We start from the raw sequence: 19,343 nt of genomic DNA on the forward strand, positions 1-19,343 counted from the left end.
TGTCAGGTACTTACTGCTGTGACTAAGGGCAGGGTCTATTACATGCATAGGTGATGGTCAGGTACTTACTGCTATGACCCAGGGCAGGGTCTATTACATGCATAGGTGATGGTCAGGTACTTACTGCTGTGACTCAGGGCAGAGTCTATTACATGCATAGGTGATGGTCAGGTACTTACTGCTGTGACTCAGGGCAGGGTCTATTACATGCATAGGTGATGGTCAGGTACTTACTGCTGTGTATCAGGGCAGGGTCTATTACATGCATAGGTGATGTCAGGTACTTACTGCTGTGACTAAGGGCAGGGTCTATTACATGCATAGGTGATGGTCAGGTACTTACTGCTGTGACCCAGGGCAGGGTCTATTACATGCATAGGTGATGGTCAGGTACTTACTGCTGTGTATCAGTGCAGGGTCTATTACATGCATAGGTGATGTCAGGTACTTACTGCTGTGACTCAGGGCAGGGTCTATTACATGCATAGGTGATGTCAGGTACTTACTGCTGTGTATCAGGGCAGGGTCTATTATATGCATAGGTGATGTCAGGTACTTACTGCTGTGTATCAGGGCAGGGTCTATTACATGCATAGGTGATGGTCAGGTACTTACTGCTGTGACTAAGGGCAGGGTCTATTACATGCATAGGTGATGGTCAGGTACTTACTGCTGTGACCTGGGACAGTGTCTATTACATGCATAGGTGATGGTCAGGTACTTACTGCTATGACCCAGGGCAGTGTCTGTTACATGCATAGGTGATGGTCAGGTACTTACTGCTGTGACTCAGGGCAGGGTCTATTACATGCATAGGTGATGGTCAGGTACTTACTGCTGTGACTCAGGGCAGGGTCTATTACATGCATAGGTGATGGTCAGGTACTTACTGCTGTGACCTGGGACAATGTCTATTACATACATAGGTGATGGTCAGGTACTTACTGCTGTGACTCAGGGCAGGGTCTATTACATGCATAGGTGATGGTCAGGTACTTACTGCTGTGACTCAGGGCAGGGTCTATTACATGCATAGGTGATGGTCAGGTACTTACTGCTATGACCCAGGGCAGTGTCTATTACATGCATAGGTGATGGTCAGGTACTTACTGCTGTGACCTGGGGCAGAGTCTATTACATGCATAGGTGATGGTCAGGTACTTACTGCTGTGACTCAGGGCAGGGTCTATTACATGCATAGGTGATGGTCAGGTACTTACTGCTGTGACTCAGGGCAGTGTCTATTAAATGCATAGGTGATGGTCAGGTACTTACTGCTATGACCCAGGGCAGTGTCTATTACATGCATAGGTGATGGTCAGGTACTTACTGCTGTGACTCAGGGCAGGGTCTATTACATGCATAGGTGATGGTCAGGTACTTACTGCTGTGACTCAGGGCAGGGTCTATTACATGCATAGGTGATGGTCAGGTACTTACTGCTGTGACTAAGGGCAGAGTCTATTACATGCATAGGTGATGGTCAGGTACTTACTGCTGTGACTAAGGGCAGAGTCTATTACATGCATAGGTGATGGTCAGGTACTTACTGCTGTGTATCAGGGCAGGGTCTATTACATGCATAGGTGATGGTCAGGTACTTACTGCTGTGACTAAGGGCAGGGTCTATTACATGCATAAGCGATGGTCAGGTACTTACTGCTGTGTATCAGGGCAGGGTCTATTACATGCATAGGTGATGGTCAGGTACTTACTGCTGTGACCTGGGGCAGTGTCTATTACATGCATAGGTGATGGTCAGGTACTTACTGCTATGACCCAGGACAGTGTCTATTACATGCATAGGTGATGTCAGGTACTTACTGCTGTGACCTGGGGCAGTGTCTATTACATGCATAGGTGATGGTCAGGTACTTACTGCTGTGACTCAGGGCAGGGCCTATTACATGCATAGGTGATGGTCAGGTACTTACTGCTGTGACTCAGGGCAGGGTCTATTACATGCATAGGTGATGGTCAGGTACTTACTGCTGTGACCTGGGACAGTGTCTATTACATGCATAGGTGATGGTCAGGTACTTACTGCTGTGACTCAGGGCAGGGTCTATTACATGCATAGGTGATGGTCAGGTACTTACTGCTGTGACCTGGGACAGTGTCTATTACATGCATAGGTGATGGTCAGGTACTTACTGCTGTGACCCAGGGCAGGGTCTATTACATGCATAGGTGATGGTCAGGTACTTACTGCTGTGACCCAGGGCAGGGTCTATTACATGCATAGGTGATGGTCAGGTACTTACTGCTGTGACCCAGGGCAGGGTCTATTACATGCATAGGTGATGGTCAGGTACTTACTGCTGTGACTCGGGGCAGGGTCTATTACATGCATAGGTGATGGTCAGGTACTTACTGCTGTGACTCAGGGCAGAGTCTATTACATGCATAGGTGATGGTCAGGTACTTACTGCTGTGACTAAGGGCAGGGTCTATTACATGCATAGGTGATGGTCAGGTACTTACTGCTGTGACCTGGGGCAGGGTCTATTACATGCATAGGTGATGGTCAGGTACTTACTGCTGTGACTCAGGGCAGGGTCTATTACATGCATAGGTGATGGTCAGGTACTTACTGCTGTGACTAAGGGCAGGGTCTATTACATGCATAGGTGATGGTCAGGTACTTACTGCTGTGACTCAGGGCAGGGTCTATTACATGCATAGGTGATGGTCAGGTACTTACTGCTGTGACTCAGGGCAGGGTCTATTACATACATAGGTGATGGTCAGGTACTTACTGCTGTGACTCAGGGCAGGGTCTATTACATGCATAGGTGATGGTCAGGTACTTACTGCTGTGACTCAGGGCAGGGTCTATTACATGCATAGGTGATGGTCAGGTACTTACTGCTGTGACCTGGGACAGTGTCTATTACATGCATAGGTGATGGTCAGGTACTTACTGCTGTGACTCAGGGCAGAGTCTATTACATGCATAGGTGATGGTCAGGTACTTACTGCTGTCACTAAGGGCAGGGTCTATTACATGTATAGGTGATGGTCAGGTACTTACTGCTGTGACTCGGGGCAGGGTCTATTACATGCATAGGTGATGGTCAGGTACTTACTGCTGTGACTCGGGGCAGTGTCTATTACATGCATAGGTGATGGTCAGGTACTTACTGCTGTGACTCAGGGCAGGGTCTATTACATGTATAGGTGATGGTCAGGTACTTACTGCTGTGACTCGGGGCAGGGTCTATTACATGCATAGGTGATGGTCAGGTACTTACTGCTGTGACTAAGGGCAGGGTCTATTACATGCATAGGTGATGGTCAGGTACTTACTGCTGTGACTCAGGGCAGGGTCTATTACATGCATAGGTGATGGTCAGGTACTTACTGCTGTGACCTGGGACAGTGTCTATTACATGCATAGGTGATGGTCAGGTACTTACTGCTGTGACCTGGGACAGTGTCTATTACATGCATAGGTGATGGTCAGGTACTTACTGCTGTGACTCAGGGCAGGGTCTATTACATGCATAGGTGATGGTCAGGTACTTACTGCTGTGACCTGGGACAGTGTCTATTACATGCATAGGTGATGGTCAGGTACTTACTGCTGTGACCTGGGACAGTGTCTATTACATGCATAGGTGATGGTCAGGTACTTACTGCTGTGACTAAGGGCAGGGTCTATTACATGCATAGGTGATGGTCAGGTACTTACTGCTGTGACTAAGGGCAGGGTCTATTACATGCATAGGTGATGGTCAGGTACTTACTGCTGTGACTCGGGGCAGGGTCTATTACATGCATAGGTGATGGTCAGGTACTTACTGCTGTGACTCAGGACAGTGTCTATTACATGCATAGGTGATGGTCAGGTACTTACCGCTGTGACTCAGGGCAGGGTCTATTACATGCATAGGTGATGGTCAGGTACTTACTGCTGTGACTCGGGGCAGAGTCTATTACATGCATAGGTGATGGTCAGGTACTTACTGCTGTGACTCGGGGCAGAGTCTATTACATGCATAGGTGATGGTCAGGTACTTACTGCTGTGACTCGGGGCAGAGTCTATTACATGCATAGGTGATGGTCAGGTACTTACTGCTGTGACTCGGGGCAGAGTCTATTACATGCATAGGTGATGGTCAGGTACTTACTGCTGTGACCTGGGGCAGGGTCTATTACATGCATAGGTGATGGTCTGGTACTTACTGCTGTGACTCAGGGCAGAGTCTATTACATGCATAGGTGATGGTCAGGTACTTACTGCTGTGACTCGGGGCAGAGTCTATTACATGCATAGGTGATGGTCAGGTACTTACTGCTGTGACTCGGGGCAGGGTCTATTACATGCATAGGTGATGGTCAGGTACTTACTGCTGTGACTCAGGGCAGAGTCTATTACATGCATAGGTGATGGTCAGGTACTTACTGCTGTGACCTGGGGCAGGGTCTATTACATGCATAGGTGATGGTCAGGTACTTACTGCTGTGACCTGGGGCAGGGTCTATTACATGCATAGGTGATGGTCTGGTACTTACTGCTGTGACTCAGGGCAGAGTCTATTACATGCATAGGTGATGGTCAGGTACTTACTGCTGTGACTCGGGGCAGAGTCTATTACATGCATAGGTGATGGTCAGGTACTTACTGCTGTGACTCGGGGCAGGGTCTATTACATGCATAGGTGATGGTCAGGTACTTACTGCTGTGACTCAGGGCAGAGTCTATTACATGCATAGGTGATGGTCAGGTACTTACTGCTGTGACTCAGGGCAGGGTCTATTACATGCATAGGTGATGTCAGGTACTTACTGCTGTGACTAAGGGCAGGGTCTATTACATGCATAGGTGATGGTCAGGTACTTACTGCTATGACTAAGGGCAGTGTCTATTACATGCATAGGTGATAGTCAGGTACTTACTGCTGTGACTCAGGGCAGTGTCTATTACATGCATAGGTGATGGTCAGGTACTTACTGCTGTTACCTGGGGCAGGGTCTATTACATGCATAGGTGATGTCAGGTACTTACTGCTGTGACTCAGGGCAGAGTCTATTACATGCATAGGTGATGGTCAGGTACTTACTGCTGTGACTCAGGGCAGGGTCTATTACATGCATAGGTGATGGTCAGGTACTGCTGTGACTCGGGGCAGGGTCTATTACATGCATAGGTGATGGTCAGGTACTTACTGCTGTGACCTGGGGCAGGGTCTATTACATGCATAGGTGATGGTCAGTTACTTACTGCTGTGACTCGGGGCAGAGTCTATTACATGCATAGGTGATGGTCAGGTACTTACTGCTGTGACTCAGGGCAGGGTCTATTACATGCATAGGTGATGGTCAGGTACTTACTGCTGTGACTCAGGGCAGGGTCTATTACATGCATAGGTGATGGTCAGGTGCTTACTGCTGTGACTCAGGGCAGAGTCTATTACATGCATAGGTGATGGTCAGGTACTTACTGCTGTGACCCAGGGCAGAGTCTATTACATGCATAGGTGATGGTCAGGTGCTTACTGCTGTGACTCAGGGCAGAGTCTATTACATGCATAGGTGATGGTCAGGTACTTACTGCTGTGACCTGGGGCAGGGTCTATTACATGCATAGGTGATGGTCAGGTACTTACTGCTGTGACTCAGGGCAGGGTCTATTACATGCATAGGTGATGGTCAGGTACTTACTGCTGTGACTCGGGGCAGAGTCTATTACATGCATAGGTGATGGTCAGGTACTTACTGCTGTGACCTGGGGCAGGGTCTATTACATGTATAGGTGATGGTCAGGTACTTACTGCTGTGACTCAGGGCAGGGTCTATTACATGTATAGGTGATGGTCAGGTACTTACTGCTGTGACTCAGGGCAGAGTCTATTACATGCATAGGTGATGGTCAGGTACTTACTGCTGTGACTCAGGGCAGGGTCTATTACATGCATAGGTGATGGTCAGGTACTTACTGCTGTGACTCGGGGCAGGGTCTATTACATGCATAGGTGATGGTCAGGTACTTACTGCTGTGACCTGGGGCAGGGTCTATTACATGTATAGGTGATGGTCAGGTACTTACTGCTGTGACTCAGGGCAGGGTCTATTACATGTATAGGTGATGGTCAGGTACTTACTGCTGTGACTCAGGGCAGAGTCTATTACATGCATAGGTGATGGTCAGGTACTTACTGCTGTGACTCGGGGCAGGGTCTATTACATGCATAGGTGATGGTCAGGTACTTACTGCTGTGACTCAGGGCAGTGTCTATTACATGCATAGGTGATGGTCAGGTACTTACTGCTGTGACTCGGGGCAGGGTCTATTACATGCATAGGTGATGGTCAGGTTCTTACTGCTGTGACTCAAGGCAGGGTCTATTACATGTATAGGTGATGGTCAGGTACTTACTGCTGTGACTCAGGGCAGGGTCTATTACATGCATAGGTGATGTCAGGTACTTACTGCTGTGACTCAGGGCAGGGTCTATTACATGCATAGGTGATGGTCAGGTTCTTACTGCTGTGACTCAGGGCAGAGTCTATTACATGCATAGGTGATGGTCAGGTTCTTACTGCTGTGACTCAGGGCAGGGTCTATTACATGTATAGGTGATGGTCAGGTACTTACTGCTGTGACTCGGGGCAGGGTCTATTACATGCATAGGTGATGTCAGGTACTTACTGCTGTGACTCAGGGCAGGGTCTATTACATGCATAGGTGATGTCAGGTACTTACTGCTGTGACTCAGGGCAGGGTCTATTACATGCATAGGTGATGGTCAGGTACTTACTGCTGTGACCTGGGGCAGGGTCTATTACATGTATAGGTGATGGTCAGGTGCTTACTGCTGTGACTCAGGGCAGGGTCTATTACATGTATAGGTGATGGTCAGGTACTTACTGCTGTGACTCGGGGCAGAGTCTATTACATGTATAGGTGATGGTCAGGTACTTACTGCTGTGACTCGGGGCAGAGTCTATTACATGCATAGGTGATGGTCAGGTACTTACTGCTGTGACCTGGGGCAGAGTCTATTACATGCATAGGTGATGGTCAGGTACTTACTGCTGTGACTCGGGGCAGGGTCTATTACATGCATAGGTGATGGTCAGGTACTTACTGCTGTGACTCAGGGCAGTGTCTATTACATGCATAGGTGATGGTCAGGTACTTACTGCTGTGACTAAGGGCAGGGTCTATTACATGCATAGGTGATGGTCAGGTACTTACTGCTGTGACTCAGGGCAGTGTCTATTACATGCATAGGTGATGGTCAGGTACTTACTGCTGTGACTCGGGGCAGGTCTATTACATGCATAGGTGATGGTCAGGTACTTACTGCTGTGACTCGGCAGGGTCTATTACATGCATAGGTGATGGTCAGGTACTTACTGCTGTGACTCGGCAGGGTCTATTACATGCATAGGTGATGGTCAGGTACTTACTGCTGTGACCTGGGGCAGGGTCTGTTACATGCATAGGTGATGGTCAGGTACTTACTGCTGTGACTAAGGGCAGAGTCTATTACATACATAGGTGATGGTCAGGTACTTACTGCTGTGACTCGGCAGGGTCTATTACATGCATAGGTGATGGTCAGGTACTTACTGCTGTGACTCAGGGCAGGGTCTATTACATGCATAGGTGATGGTCAGGTACTTACTGCTGTGACTAAGGGCAGTGTCTATTACATGCATAGGTGATGGTCAGGTACTTACTGCTGTGACTAAGGGCAGTGTCTATTACATGCATAGGTGATGGTCAGGTACTTACTGCTGTGACCTGGGGAAGGGTCTATTACATGCATAGGTGATGGTCAGGTACTTACTGCTGTGACTCAGGGCAGAGTCTATTACATGCATAGGTGATGGTCAGGTACTTACTGCTGTGACCTGGGGCAGTGTCTATTACATACATAGGTGATGGTCAGGTACTTACTGCTGTGTATCAGGGCAGGGTCTATTACATGCATAAGTGATGGTCAGGTACTTACTGCTGTGACTCGGGGCAGTGTCTATTACATGCATAGGTGATGGTCAGGTACTTACTGCTGTGACTCAGGGCAGGGTCTATTACATGCATAGGTGATGGTCAGGTACTTACTGCTGTGACTAAGGGCAGAGTCTATTACATGCATAGGTGATGGTCAGGTACTTACTGCTGTGTATCAGGGCAGGGTCTATTACATGCATAGGTGATGGTCAGGTACTTACTGCTGTGTATCAGGGCAGGGTCTATTACATGCATAGGTGATGGTCAGGTACTTACTGCTGTGACTCGGGGCAGGGTCTATTACATGCATAGGTGATGGTCAGGTACTTACTGCTGTGACCTGGGGCAGGGTCTATTACATGTATAGGTGATTTCAGGTACTTACTGCTGTGACTAAGGGCAGAGTCTATTACATGCATAGGTGATGGTCAGGTACTTACTGCTGTGACTCAGGGCAGGGTCTATTACATGTATAGGTGATGTCAGGTACTTACTGCTGTGACTCAGGGCAGGGTCTATTACATGTATAGGTGATGGTCAGGTACTTACTGCTGTGACTCAGGGCAGGGTCTATTACATGCATAGGTGATGGTCAGGTACTTACTGCTGTGACTAAGGGCAGAGTCTATTACATGTATAGGTGATGTCAGGTACTTACTGCTGTGACTCAGGGCAGGGTCTATTACATGTATAGGTGATGGTCAGGTACTTACTGCTGTGACTCAGGGCAGGGTCTATTACATGTATAGGTGATGGTCAGGTACTTACTGCTGTGACTCAGGGCAGGGTCTATTACATGCATAGGTGATGGTCAGGTACTTACTGCTGTGACTAAGGGCAGAGTCTATTACATGCATAGGTGATGGTCAGGTACTTACTGCTGTGACTCAGGGCAGGGTCTATTACATGCATAGGTGATGGTCAGGTACTTACTGCTGTGACTAAAGGCAGGGTCTATTACATGCATAGGTGATGGTCAGGTACTTACTGCTGTGACTCAGGGCAGAGTCTATTACATGCATAGGTGATGGTCAGGTACTTACTGCTGTGACTAAGGGCAGAGTCTATTACATGCATAGGTGATGGTCAGGTACTTACTGCTGTGACTAAGGGCAGGGTCTATTACATGTATAGGTGATGGTCAGGTACTTACTGCTGTGACTAAGGGCAGGGTCTATTACATGCATAGGTGATGGTCAGGTACTTACTGCTGTGACTCAGGGCAGAGTCTATTACATGCATAGGTGATGTCAGGTACTTACTGCTGTGACTCAGGGCAGGGTCTATTACATGTATAGGTGATGGTCAGGTACTTACTGCTGTGACTCAGGGCAGAGTGTATTACATGCATAGGTGATGGTCAGGTACTTACTGCTGTGACCTGGGGCAGTGTCTATTACATGCATAGGTGATGGTCAGGTACTTACTGCTGTGACTCGGGGCAGTGTCTATTACATGCATAGGTGATGGTCAGGTGCTTACTGCTGTGACTCAGGGCAGAGTCTATTACATACATAGGTGATGGTCAGGTACTTACTGCTGTGACTCAGGGCAGGGTCTATTACATGCATAGGTGATGGTCAGGTACTTACTGCTGTGACCTGGGACAGTGTCTATTACATGCATAGGTGATGGTCAGGTACTTACTGCTGTGACTCAGGGCAGGGTCTATTACATGTATAGGTGATGTCAGGTACTTACTGCTGTGACCTGGGACAGTGTCTATTACATGCATAGGTGATGGTCAGGTACTTACTGCTGTGACTCAGGGCAGTGTCTATTACATGCATAGGTGATGGTCAGGTACTTACTGCTGTGACTCAGGGCAGGGTCTATTACATGCATAGGTGATGTCAGGTACTTACTGCTGTGACTCAGGGCAGGGTCTATTACATGCATAGGTGATGGTCAGGTACTTACTGCTGTGACTCGGGGCAGAGTCTATTACATGCATAGGTGATGGTCAGGTTCTTACTGCTGTGACTCAGGGCAGGGTCTATTACATGTATAGGTGATGGTCAGGTACTTACTGCTGTGACTCGGGGCAGGGTCTATTACATGCATAGGTGATGTCAGGTACTTACTGCTGTGACTCAGGGCAGGGTCTATTACATGCATAGGTGATGTCAGGTACTTACTGCTGTGACTCAGGGCAGGGTCTATTACATGCATAGGTGATGGTCAGGTACTTACTGCTGTGACCTGGGGCAGGGTCTATTACATGTATAGGTGATGGTCAGGTGCTTACTGCTGTGACTCAGGGCAGGGTCTATTACATGTATAGGTGATGGTCAGGTACTTACTGCTGTGACTCGGGGCAGAGTCTATTACATGTATAGGTGATGGTCAGGTACTTACTGCTGTGACTCGGGGCAGAGTCTATTACATGCATAGGTGATGGTCAGGTACTTACTGCTGTGACCTGGGGCAGAGTCTATTACATGTATAGGTGATGGTCAGGTACTTACTGCTGTGACTCGGGGCAGGGTCTATTACATGCATAGGTGATGGTCAGGTACTTACTGCTGTGACTCAGGGCAGGGTCTATTACATGCATAGGTGATGGTCAGGTACTTACTGCTGTGACAGGGCAGTGTCTATTACATGCATAGGTGATGGTCAGGTACTTACTGCTGTGACTCAGGGCAGTGTCTATTACATGCATAGGTGATGGTCAGGTACTTACTGCTGTGACTCGGGGCAGGTCTATTACATGCATAGGTGATGGTCAGGTACTTACTGCTGTGACTCGGCAGGGTCTATTACATGCATAGGTGATGGTCAGGTACTTACTGCTGTGACTCGGCAGGGTCTATTACATGCATAGGTGATGGTCAGGTACTTACTGCTGTGACCTGGGGCAGGGTCTATTACATGCATAGGTGATGGTCAGGTACTTACTGCTGTGACTAAGGGCAGAGTCTATTACATGCATAGGTGATGGTCAGGTACTTACTGCTGTGACTAAGGGCAGGGTCTATTACATGTATAGGTGATGGTCAGGTACTTACTGCTGTGACTAAGGGCAGTGTCTATTACATGCATAGGTGATGGTCAGGTACTTACTGCTGTGACTAAGGGCAGGGTCTATTATATGCATAGGTGATGGTCAGGTACTTACTGCTGTGACTCAGGGCAGGGTCTATTACATGCATAGGTGATGTCAGGTACTTACTGCTGTGACTCAGGGCAGGGTCTATTACATGCATAGGTGATGGTCAGGTACTTACTGCTGTGACCTGGGACAGTGTCTATTACATGCATAGGTGATGGTCAGGTACTTACTGCTGTGACCTGGGGCAGGGTCTATTACATGCATAGGTGATGGTCAGGTACTTACTGCTGTGACTAAGGGCAGAGTCTATTACATGCATAGGTGATGGTCAGGTACTTACTGCTGTGACTCGGCAGGGTCTATTACATGCATAGGTGATGGTCAGGTACTTACTGCTGTGACTCAGGGCAGGGTCTATTACATGCATAGGTGATGGTCAGGTACTTACTGCTGTGACTAAGGGCAGAGTCTATTACATGCATAGGTGATGGTCAGGTACTTACTGCTGTGACTAAGGGCAGGGTCTATTACATGTATAGGTGATGGTCAGGTACTTACTGCTGTGACTAAGGGCAGGGTCTATTACATGCATAGGTGATGGTCAGGTACTTACTGCTGTGACTCAGGGCAGGGTCTATTACATGCATAGGTGATGTCAGGTACTTACTGCTGTGACCCAGGGCAGAGTCTATTACATGCATAGGTGATGGTCAGGTACTTACTGCTGTGACTCAGGGCAGAGTCTATTACATGCATAGGTGATGGTCAGGTACTTACTGCTGTGACTAAGGGCAGGGTCTATTACATGCATAGGTGATGGTCAGGTACTTACTGCTGTGACTCAGGGCAGAGTCTATTACATGCATAGGTGATGGTCAGGTACTTACTGCTGTGACCTGGGGAAGGGTCTATTACATGCATAGGTGATGGTCAGGTACTTACTGCTGTGACCTGGGGAAGGGTCTATTACATGCATAGGTGATGGTCAGGTACTTACTGCTGTGACTAAGGGCAGAGTCTATTACATGCATAGGTGATGGTCAGGTACTTACTGCTGTGACTCAGGACAGGGTCTATTACATGCATAGGTGATGGTCAGGTACTTACTGCTGTGACTAAGGGCAGAGTCTATTACATGCATAGGTGATGGTCAGGTACTTACTGCTGTGACTAAGGACAGGGTCTATTACATGCATAGGTGATGGTCAGGTACTTACTGCTGTGACTCAGGGCAGGGTCTATTACATGCATAGGTGATGGTCAGGTACTTACTGCTGTGACTCAGGGCAGGGTCTATTACATGCATAGGTTCCGTTGCACCTCATATGAACAAACTACCTAGCCGCCTCGCACATACGCAGAGACTTGACCCGGCAAAGCAGTAAGTTAACCCTTACCACTCCAGCCCAGGATTCCCTCCTACTGCTTAACCCTAACCGCCCAGTAAGTGCCTAACCATAACCGTCCTTCCTATTGCCTTACCGCCCAGTAAGTGCCTTACCCTAACCATCCCTCCTATTGCGTAACCCTAACCATTCCCTCCTAGTGCTTAACCCTAACCACCAAGTAAGTGCCTAACCCTATCCGTCCTTCTTAATGCCTAACCGCCCAATAAGTGCCTTCCTCTAACCGTCCCTCCTATTGCCTAACCCTAACCATTCCCTCCTAGTGCCTAACCGCCCAGTAAATGCCTAACCCTTACCGTCCTTTCTAATGCCTAACCGCCCAGTAAGTGCCTTTCCCTACCTGTCCCTCCGAATGCCTAACCCTAACCATTCCCTCCTAGTGCTTAACACTAACCGCCCAGTTAGTGCCTAACCCTAAACGTCTTCCTAATGCCTATCCCTAACTGCCCAGTAAGTGCCTAACCCTAACCATTCCCTCCTAGTGCCTAACCGTTCCCTCCTAGTGCCTAACCCTAACCATTCCCTCCTAGTGCCTAACCCTAACCGTTCCCTCCTAGTGCCTAACCCTAACCGCCCAGTAAGTGCCTAACCCTAACCATCTTCCTAATGCCTAACCCTAACCGTCTTTCTAATGCTTATCCCTAACTGCCCACTAAGTGCCGAACCCTAACCGTTCCCTCCTAGTGCCTAACCCTAACCGCCCAGTAAGTGCCTAACCCTAACCATCTTCCTAATGCCTATCCCTAACCGCCCAGTAAGTGCCTAACCCTAACCGTCTTCCTAATGCCTATACCTAACCGCCCAGTAAGTGCCTAACCGTCCTTCCTATTGCCTTACAGCCCAGTAAGTGCCTTACCCTAACCGTCCCTCCTATTGTGTAACCCTAACCATTCCCTCCTAGTGCTTCACCCTAACCACCCAGTAAGTACCTAAACCTAACCGTCCTTCTTAATGCCTAACCGCCCAGTAAGTGCCTTCCACTAACCGTCCCTCCTACTGCCTAACACTAAGCATTCCCTCCTAGTGCCTAAACGCCCACTATATGCCTAACCCTTACCGTCCTTCCTAATGCCTAACCGCCCAGTAAGTGCCTTTCCCTACCTGTCCCTCCTAATGCCTAACCCTAACCATTCCCTCCTAGTGCTTAACCCTAACTGCCCAGTAAGTGCCTAACCCTAACTGTCTTCCTAATGCCTATCCCTAACTGCCCAGTAAGTGCCTAACCCTAACCGTTCCCTCCTAGTGCCTAACCCTAACCATTCCCTCCTAGTGCCTAACCTTAACCATTCCCTCCTAGTGCTTAACCCTAACCGCCCAGTAAGTGCCTAACCCTTACCGCCTTCCTAATGCCTATCCCTAACTGCCCAGTAAGTGCCTAACCTTAACCGTTCCCTCCTAGTGCCTAACCCTAACCATTCCCTCCTAGTGCCTAACCGTAACCATTCCCTCCTAGTGCTTAACCGTAACCGCCTAGTAAGTGCCTAACCCTAACCATCTTCCTAATGCCTATCCCTAACCGCCCAGTAAGTGCCTAACCCTAACCGTCCTTCCTATTGCCTTACCGCCCAGTAAGTGCCTTACGCTACCCGTCCCTCCTATTGCTTAACCCTAACCATTTCCTCCTAGTGCTTAACCCTAACCACCCAGTAAGTGCCTAACTCTAACCGTCCTTCCTAATGCCTAACCGCCCAGTAAGTGCTTTTCCCTACCCGTCCCTCCTAATGCCTAATCCTAACCATTCCCTCCTAGTGCTTAACCCTAACCGCCCAGTAAGTGTCTAACCCTAACCGTCCTTCCTATTGCCTTACCGCCCAGTAAGTGCCTTACCCTAACCGTCCCTCCTATTGTGTAACCCTAACCATTCCCTCCTAGTGCTTCACCCTAACCACCCAGTAAGTACCTAAACCTAACCGTCCTTCTTAATGCCTAACCGCCCAGTAAGTGCCTTCCACTAACCGTCCCTCCTACTGCCTAACACTAAGCATTCCCTCCTAGTGCCTAAACGCCCACTATATGCCTAACCCTTACCGTCCTTCCTAATGCCTAACCGCCCAGTAAGTGCCTTTCCCTACCTGTCCCTCCTAATGCCTAACCCTAACCATTCCCTCCTAGTGCTTAACCCTAACTGCCCAGTAAGTGCCTAACCCTAACTGTCTTCCTAATGCCTATCCCTAACTGCCCAGTAAGTGCCTAACCCTAACCGTTCCCTCCTAGTGCCTAACCCTAACCATTCCCTCCTAGTGCCTAACCTTAACCATTCCCTCCTAGTGCTTAACCCTAACCGCCCAGTAAGTGCCTAACCCTTACCGCCTTCCTAATGCCTATCCCTAACTGCCCAGTAAGTGCCTAACCTTAACCGTTCCCTCCTAGTGCCTAACCCTAACCATTCCCTCCTAGTGCCTAACCGTAACCATTCCCTCCTAGTGCTTAACCGTAACCGCCTAGTAAGTGCCTAACCCTAACCATCTTCCTAATGCCTATCCCTAACCGCCCAGTAAGTGCCTAACCCTAACCGTCCTTCCTATTGCCTTACCGCCCAGTAAGTGCCTTACGCTACCCGTCCCTCCTATTGCTTAACCCTAACCATTTCCTCCTAGTGCTTAACCCTAACCACCCAGTAAGTGCCTAACTCTAACCGTCCTTCCTAATGCCTAACCGCCCAGTAAGTGCTTTTCCCTACCCGTCCCTCCTAATGCCTAATCCTAACCATTCCCTCCTAGTGCTTAACCCTAACCGCCCAGTAAGTGTCTAACCCTAACCGTCCTTCCTATTGCCTTACCGCCCAGTAAGTGCCTTACCCTAACCGTCCCTCCTATTGTGTAACCCTAACCATTCCCTCCTAGTGCTTAACCCTAACCACCCAGTAAATGCCTAACCCTTACCGTCCTTCCTAATGCCTAACCGCCTATTAAGGGCCTTTCCCTACCTGTCCCTCCTATTGCGTAACCCTAACCATTCCCTCCTAGTGCCTAACCCTAACCATTCCCTCCTAGTGCTTAACCCAAACCGCCCAGTAAGTGCCTAACCCTAACCGTCTTCCTAATGCCTATCCCTAACCGCCCAGTAAGTGTCTAACCCTAACCTTCCTTCCTATTGCCTTATCTCCCAGTATGTGCCTTGCCCTAACCGTCCCTCCTATTGCGTAACCCTAACCATTCCCTCCTAGTGCTTAACAACCACCCAGTAAGTGCCTAACCCTAACCGTCCTTCTTAATGCCTATCCGCCCAGTAAGTGCCTAACCGTAACCGTCCTTCTTAATGCCTAACCGCCCAGTAAGTACCTTCCCCTACCCGTCTCTCCTATTGCCTAACCCTAACCATTCCCTCCTAGTGCCTAACCGCCCAGTAAATTCCTAACCCTTACCGTCCTTCCTAATGCATAACCGCCCAGTAAGTGCCTTTCCCTACCCGTCCCTCCTAATGTCCAACCCTAACCATTCCCTCCTAGTGCTTAACCCTAACCGCCCAGTAAGTGCCTAACCCTAACCGTCTTCCTAATGCCTATCCCTAACCGCCCAGTAAGTGCCTAACCCTAACCGTCTTCCTAATGCCTATTCCTAACTGCCCAGTAAGTGCCGAACCCTAACCGTTCCCTCCTAGTGCCTAACCCTAACCATTCCCTCCTAGTGCCTAACCCTAACCGTCTTCCTATTGCCTATCCCTAACTGCCCAGTAAGTTCCTAACCCTATCCGTTTCCGTCTAGTGCCTAACCCTAACCATTCCCTCCAAGTGCCTAACCCTAACCATTCCCTCCTAGTGCTTGACCCTAACCGCCCATTAAGTGCCTAACCCTAACCGTCCTTCCTGTTGCCTTACCGCCCAGTAAGTGCCTTCCCCTAATTGTCCCTCCTATTGCCTAACCCTAACCATTCCCTCCTAGTGCTTAACCCTAACCACCCAGTAAGTGCCTAACCCTAACCGTCCTTCTTAATGCCTAACCGCCTAGTAAGTGCCTTCCCCTACTCATCCCTCCTATTGCCTAACCCTAACCATTCCCTCCTAGTGGCTAACCGCCCAGTAAATGCCTAACCCTTACCGTCCTTCCTAATGCCTAACTTCCCAGTAAGTGCCGAACCCTAACCGTTCCCTCCTAGTGCCTAACCCTAACCATTCCCTCCTAGTGCTTAACCCTAACCGTCCAGTAAGTGCCTAACCCTTACCGTCTACCTAATGCATATCCCTAACCGCCCAGTAAATGCCTAACCCTAACCGTCCTTAATGCCTAACCGCCCAGTAAGTACCTAACCCTAACCGTCCCTACTATTGCGTAACCCTAACCATTCCCTCCTAGTGCTTAACCTTAACCACCCAGTAAGTGCCTAACCCTAACCGTCCTTCTTAATGCCTAACCGCCCAGTAAGTGCCTTCCCCTTCCCGTCCCTTCTATTGCCTAACCCTAACCATTCCCTCATAGTGCCTAACCGCCCAGTAAATGCCTAACCCTTACCGTCCTTCCTGATCCCTAACCGCCCAGTAAGTGTCTTTCCCTACCCGTCCCTCCTAATGCCTATCCCTAACCATTCCCTCCTAGTGCTTAACCCTAACTGCCCAGTAAGTGCCTAACCCTAACCGTCTTCCTAATGCCTATCCCTAACCGCCCAGTAAGTGCCTAACTCTAACCGTCTTCCTAATGCCTATCCCTAACCGCCCAGTAAGTGCCGAACCCTAACCGTTCCCTCCTAGTGCCTAACCCTAACCATTCCCTCCTAGTGCTTAACCGTAACCGGCCAGTAAGTGCTTAACCCTAACCGTCTTCCTAATGCCTATCCCTAACCACCCAGTAAGTGCCTAACCCTAACTGTCCCTCCTATTGCGTAACCCTTCCTATTGCCTTACCGCCCAGTAAGTGCCTTACCCTAACTGTCCCTCCTATTGCGTAACCCTAACCATTCCCTCCTAGTGCTTAACCCTAACCACCCAGTAAGTGCCTAACCCTAACCGTCCTTCTTAATGCCTAACCACCCAGTAAGTGCCTTACCCTAACCGTCCCTCCTATTGCCTAACCCTAACCATTCCCTCCTAATGCCTAACCGCCCAGTAAGTGCCTTTCCCTACCCGTCCCTCCTAATGCCTAACCCTAACCATTCCTTCCTAGATCTTAACCATAACCGCCCAGTAAGTGCCTAACCCTAACCGTCTTCCTAATGCCTATCCCTAACTGCCCAGTAAGTGCATAGCCCTAACCATTCCCTCCTAGTGCCTAACCCTAACAGCCCAGTAAGTGCCTAACCCTAACCGTCTTCCTAATGCCTATCCCTAACTGCCCAGTAAGTGCATAACCCTAACCATTCCCTCCTAGTGCCTAACCCTAACAGCCCAGTAGGTGCCTAACCGCCCAGTAAGTGCCTTTACCTACCCGTCCCTCCTAATGCCTAACCCTAACCATTCCTTCCTAGATCTTAACCATAACCGCCCAGTAAGTGCCTAACCCTAACCGTCCTTCCTAATGCCTAACCCTAACCTCAAACGGATCCCTCTCCCGAAGCTTTTGCCCTTCTGCTCCACGGGAGGTTTCTGTCCTCCCTGAGCTCGACCTTAGGACACCTGCTTTATGGTTTGACAGGTGTACCGCCCCAGTCAAACTCCCCACCTGATGGAGTTAGCTGACGGGGCCAAGCTCCAGAATGCATCGCACTCCGGATCTTTGGTAAATTTGGCTTAAATGCAGCCCCCATAGAATCCTATAGGGGCTGCAGCAGATACTGTATCTCCAATATCTGGTTAAATACATTTTGGGGATACTTATTATTTGCTTCTGCTCCCCCCCCCCCAAATACTGGTGTTTTCTGGGGATATCCAGCAAATAATAATTGATAAATAAGACCCGATATCATGTTACTTTATTCTCTATACACTCTTGTATTTAATACAAATGTCCTTTTTATCCTGCATAGATCTGCTGTCACCAGCTCATACACATACACAGCTGTACAGTATTGCCAGCTGTTACTAATACTTCCCTACCACACACGCGTTTTCCCCGCCACCACCGAGCGATCGGATAGCTCAGTATTTATCCAGTACGTTGCGGTCAGAGCTGGATCTCTTGTTCGTCATCAGAAAAGACATTTGTGAAATGAATTTGTGTAAGAGTAACACTCATCCCATCTCTCGTTGCAGGTCGCGCCTCATCTTGACACCTTCGAAAGTGAAAAAGCGCGTCAAAGAGCTTTCAGCGCCCGCCAGTCTGATGCCATCACTCGCCGTGGCCTCCTTGGCCAAGGCATCTATAATATCAGCTGAGAGTTGGTGCCTGCTGGAATATACTCACAAATACAAATAATTTAATACATTTCTGTGTCCAGACCAATAAAGCAGCTTGTGTTTTACAGATATTGTTGTGGAGCAATATTTAAGCCAAAAATCGGTATCCCCATGGTAACCGGCCAACTTGTGGCCGAAATGTAGTCACACAATCAGTTTACGCATCTCACTGGCAAACCTTGCTGGTCCAATTCTCTTCATCCCAGGTTATTTCGCCCTCCGTGTCCCAGAGAGTATGAATGTCCATTGACCCCCTTCTCTGCCCACTTTCTCCAGACCGGGCATCTGGCGAGAGGGCCAAACAAGTAAATCACAAGTCACACAATAAAGGGCATTTATTCAAACTGTTCTACGTGTATGTGTGTAGAAAAATAGATGTTGCTCATGACAACCAATCGGATTCGTTTGCATTGTGCTGTTTGGGAAATGAAAGCTAAAATGTTATTGGTCGCTTTGGACAACACAATTTTCTTTCCCCCACAGTTAGCACTGGGTCATTTTTTGGAAGCGTCCTGGTAGTCAGAGATCGTATATGTACACAGGCCAATGTGATCACCATCTAGAGCAGGGGTTCCCAACCACTGTCCTCAAGGTACACTAACAGTCCAGGTTTTAAGAATAGCCATACTTGAGCGCAGGCATCTTAATTA

At 48.8% G+C, this 19,343-nt stretch overlaps 1 protein-coding gene across 1 annotated transcript in view; it reads left to right on the top strand.

Moving 5' to 3' along the window:
• CFAP77 (cilia and flagella associated protein 77) overlaps nucleotides 1–18,990 on the top strand; it is a 170,815-nt gene extending 151,825 nt beyond the window's left edge. Inside the window, exon 6 of the mRNA XM_088448840.1 lies at nucleotides 18,550–18,990. Coding sequence (XP_088304966.1) covers nucleotides 18,550–18,672 — 123 coding nt within the window. The 3' untranslated portion in view covers nucleotides 18,673–18,990. The remainder of the gene's footprint in view (nucleotides 1–18,549) is intronic.
• Nucleotides 18,991–19,343: the final 353 nt, after the last annotated feature.

The sequence above is a fragment of the Taudactylus pleione genome, unplaced genomic scaffold (assembly GCF_031769625.1).
Source record: "Taudactylus pleione unplaced genomic scaffold, aTauple2 ptg000003l, whole genome shotgun sequence".
Taxonomy (NCBI): domain Eukaryota; kingdom Metazoa; phylum Chordata; class Amphibia; order Anura; family Myobatrachidae; genus Taudactylus; species Taudactylus pleione.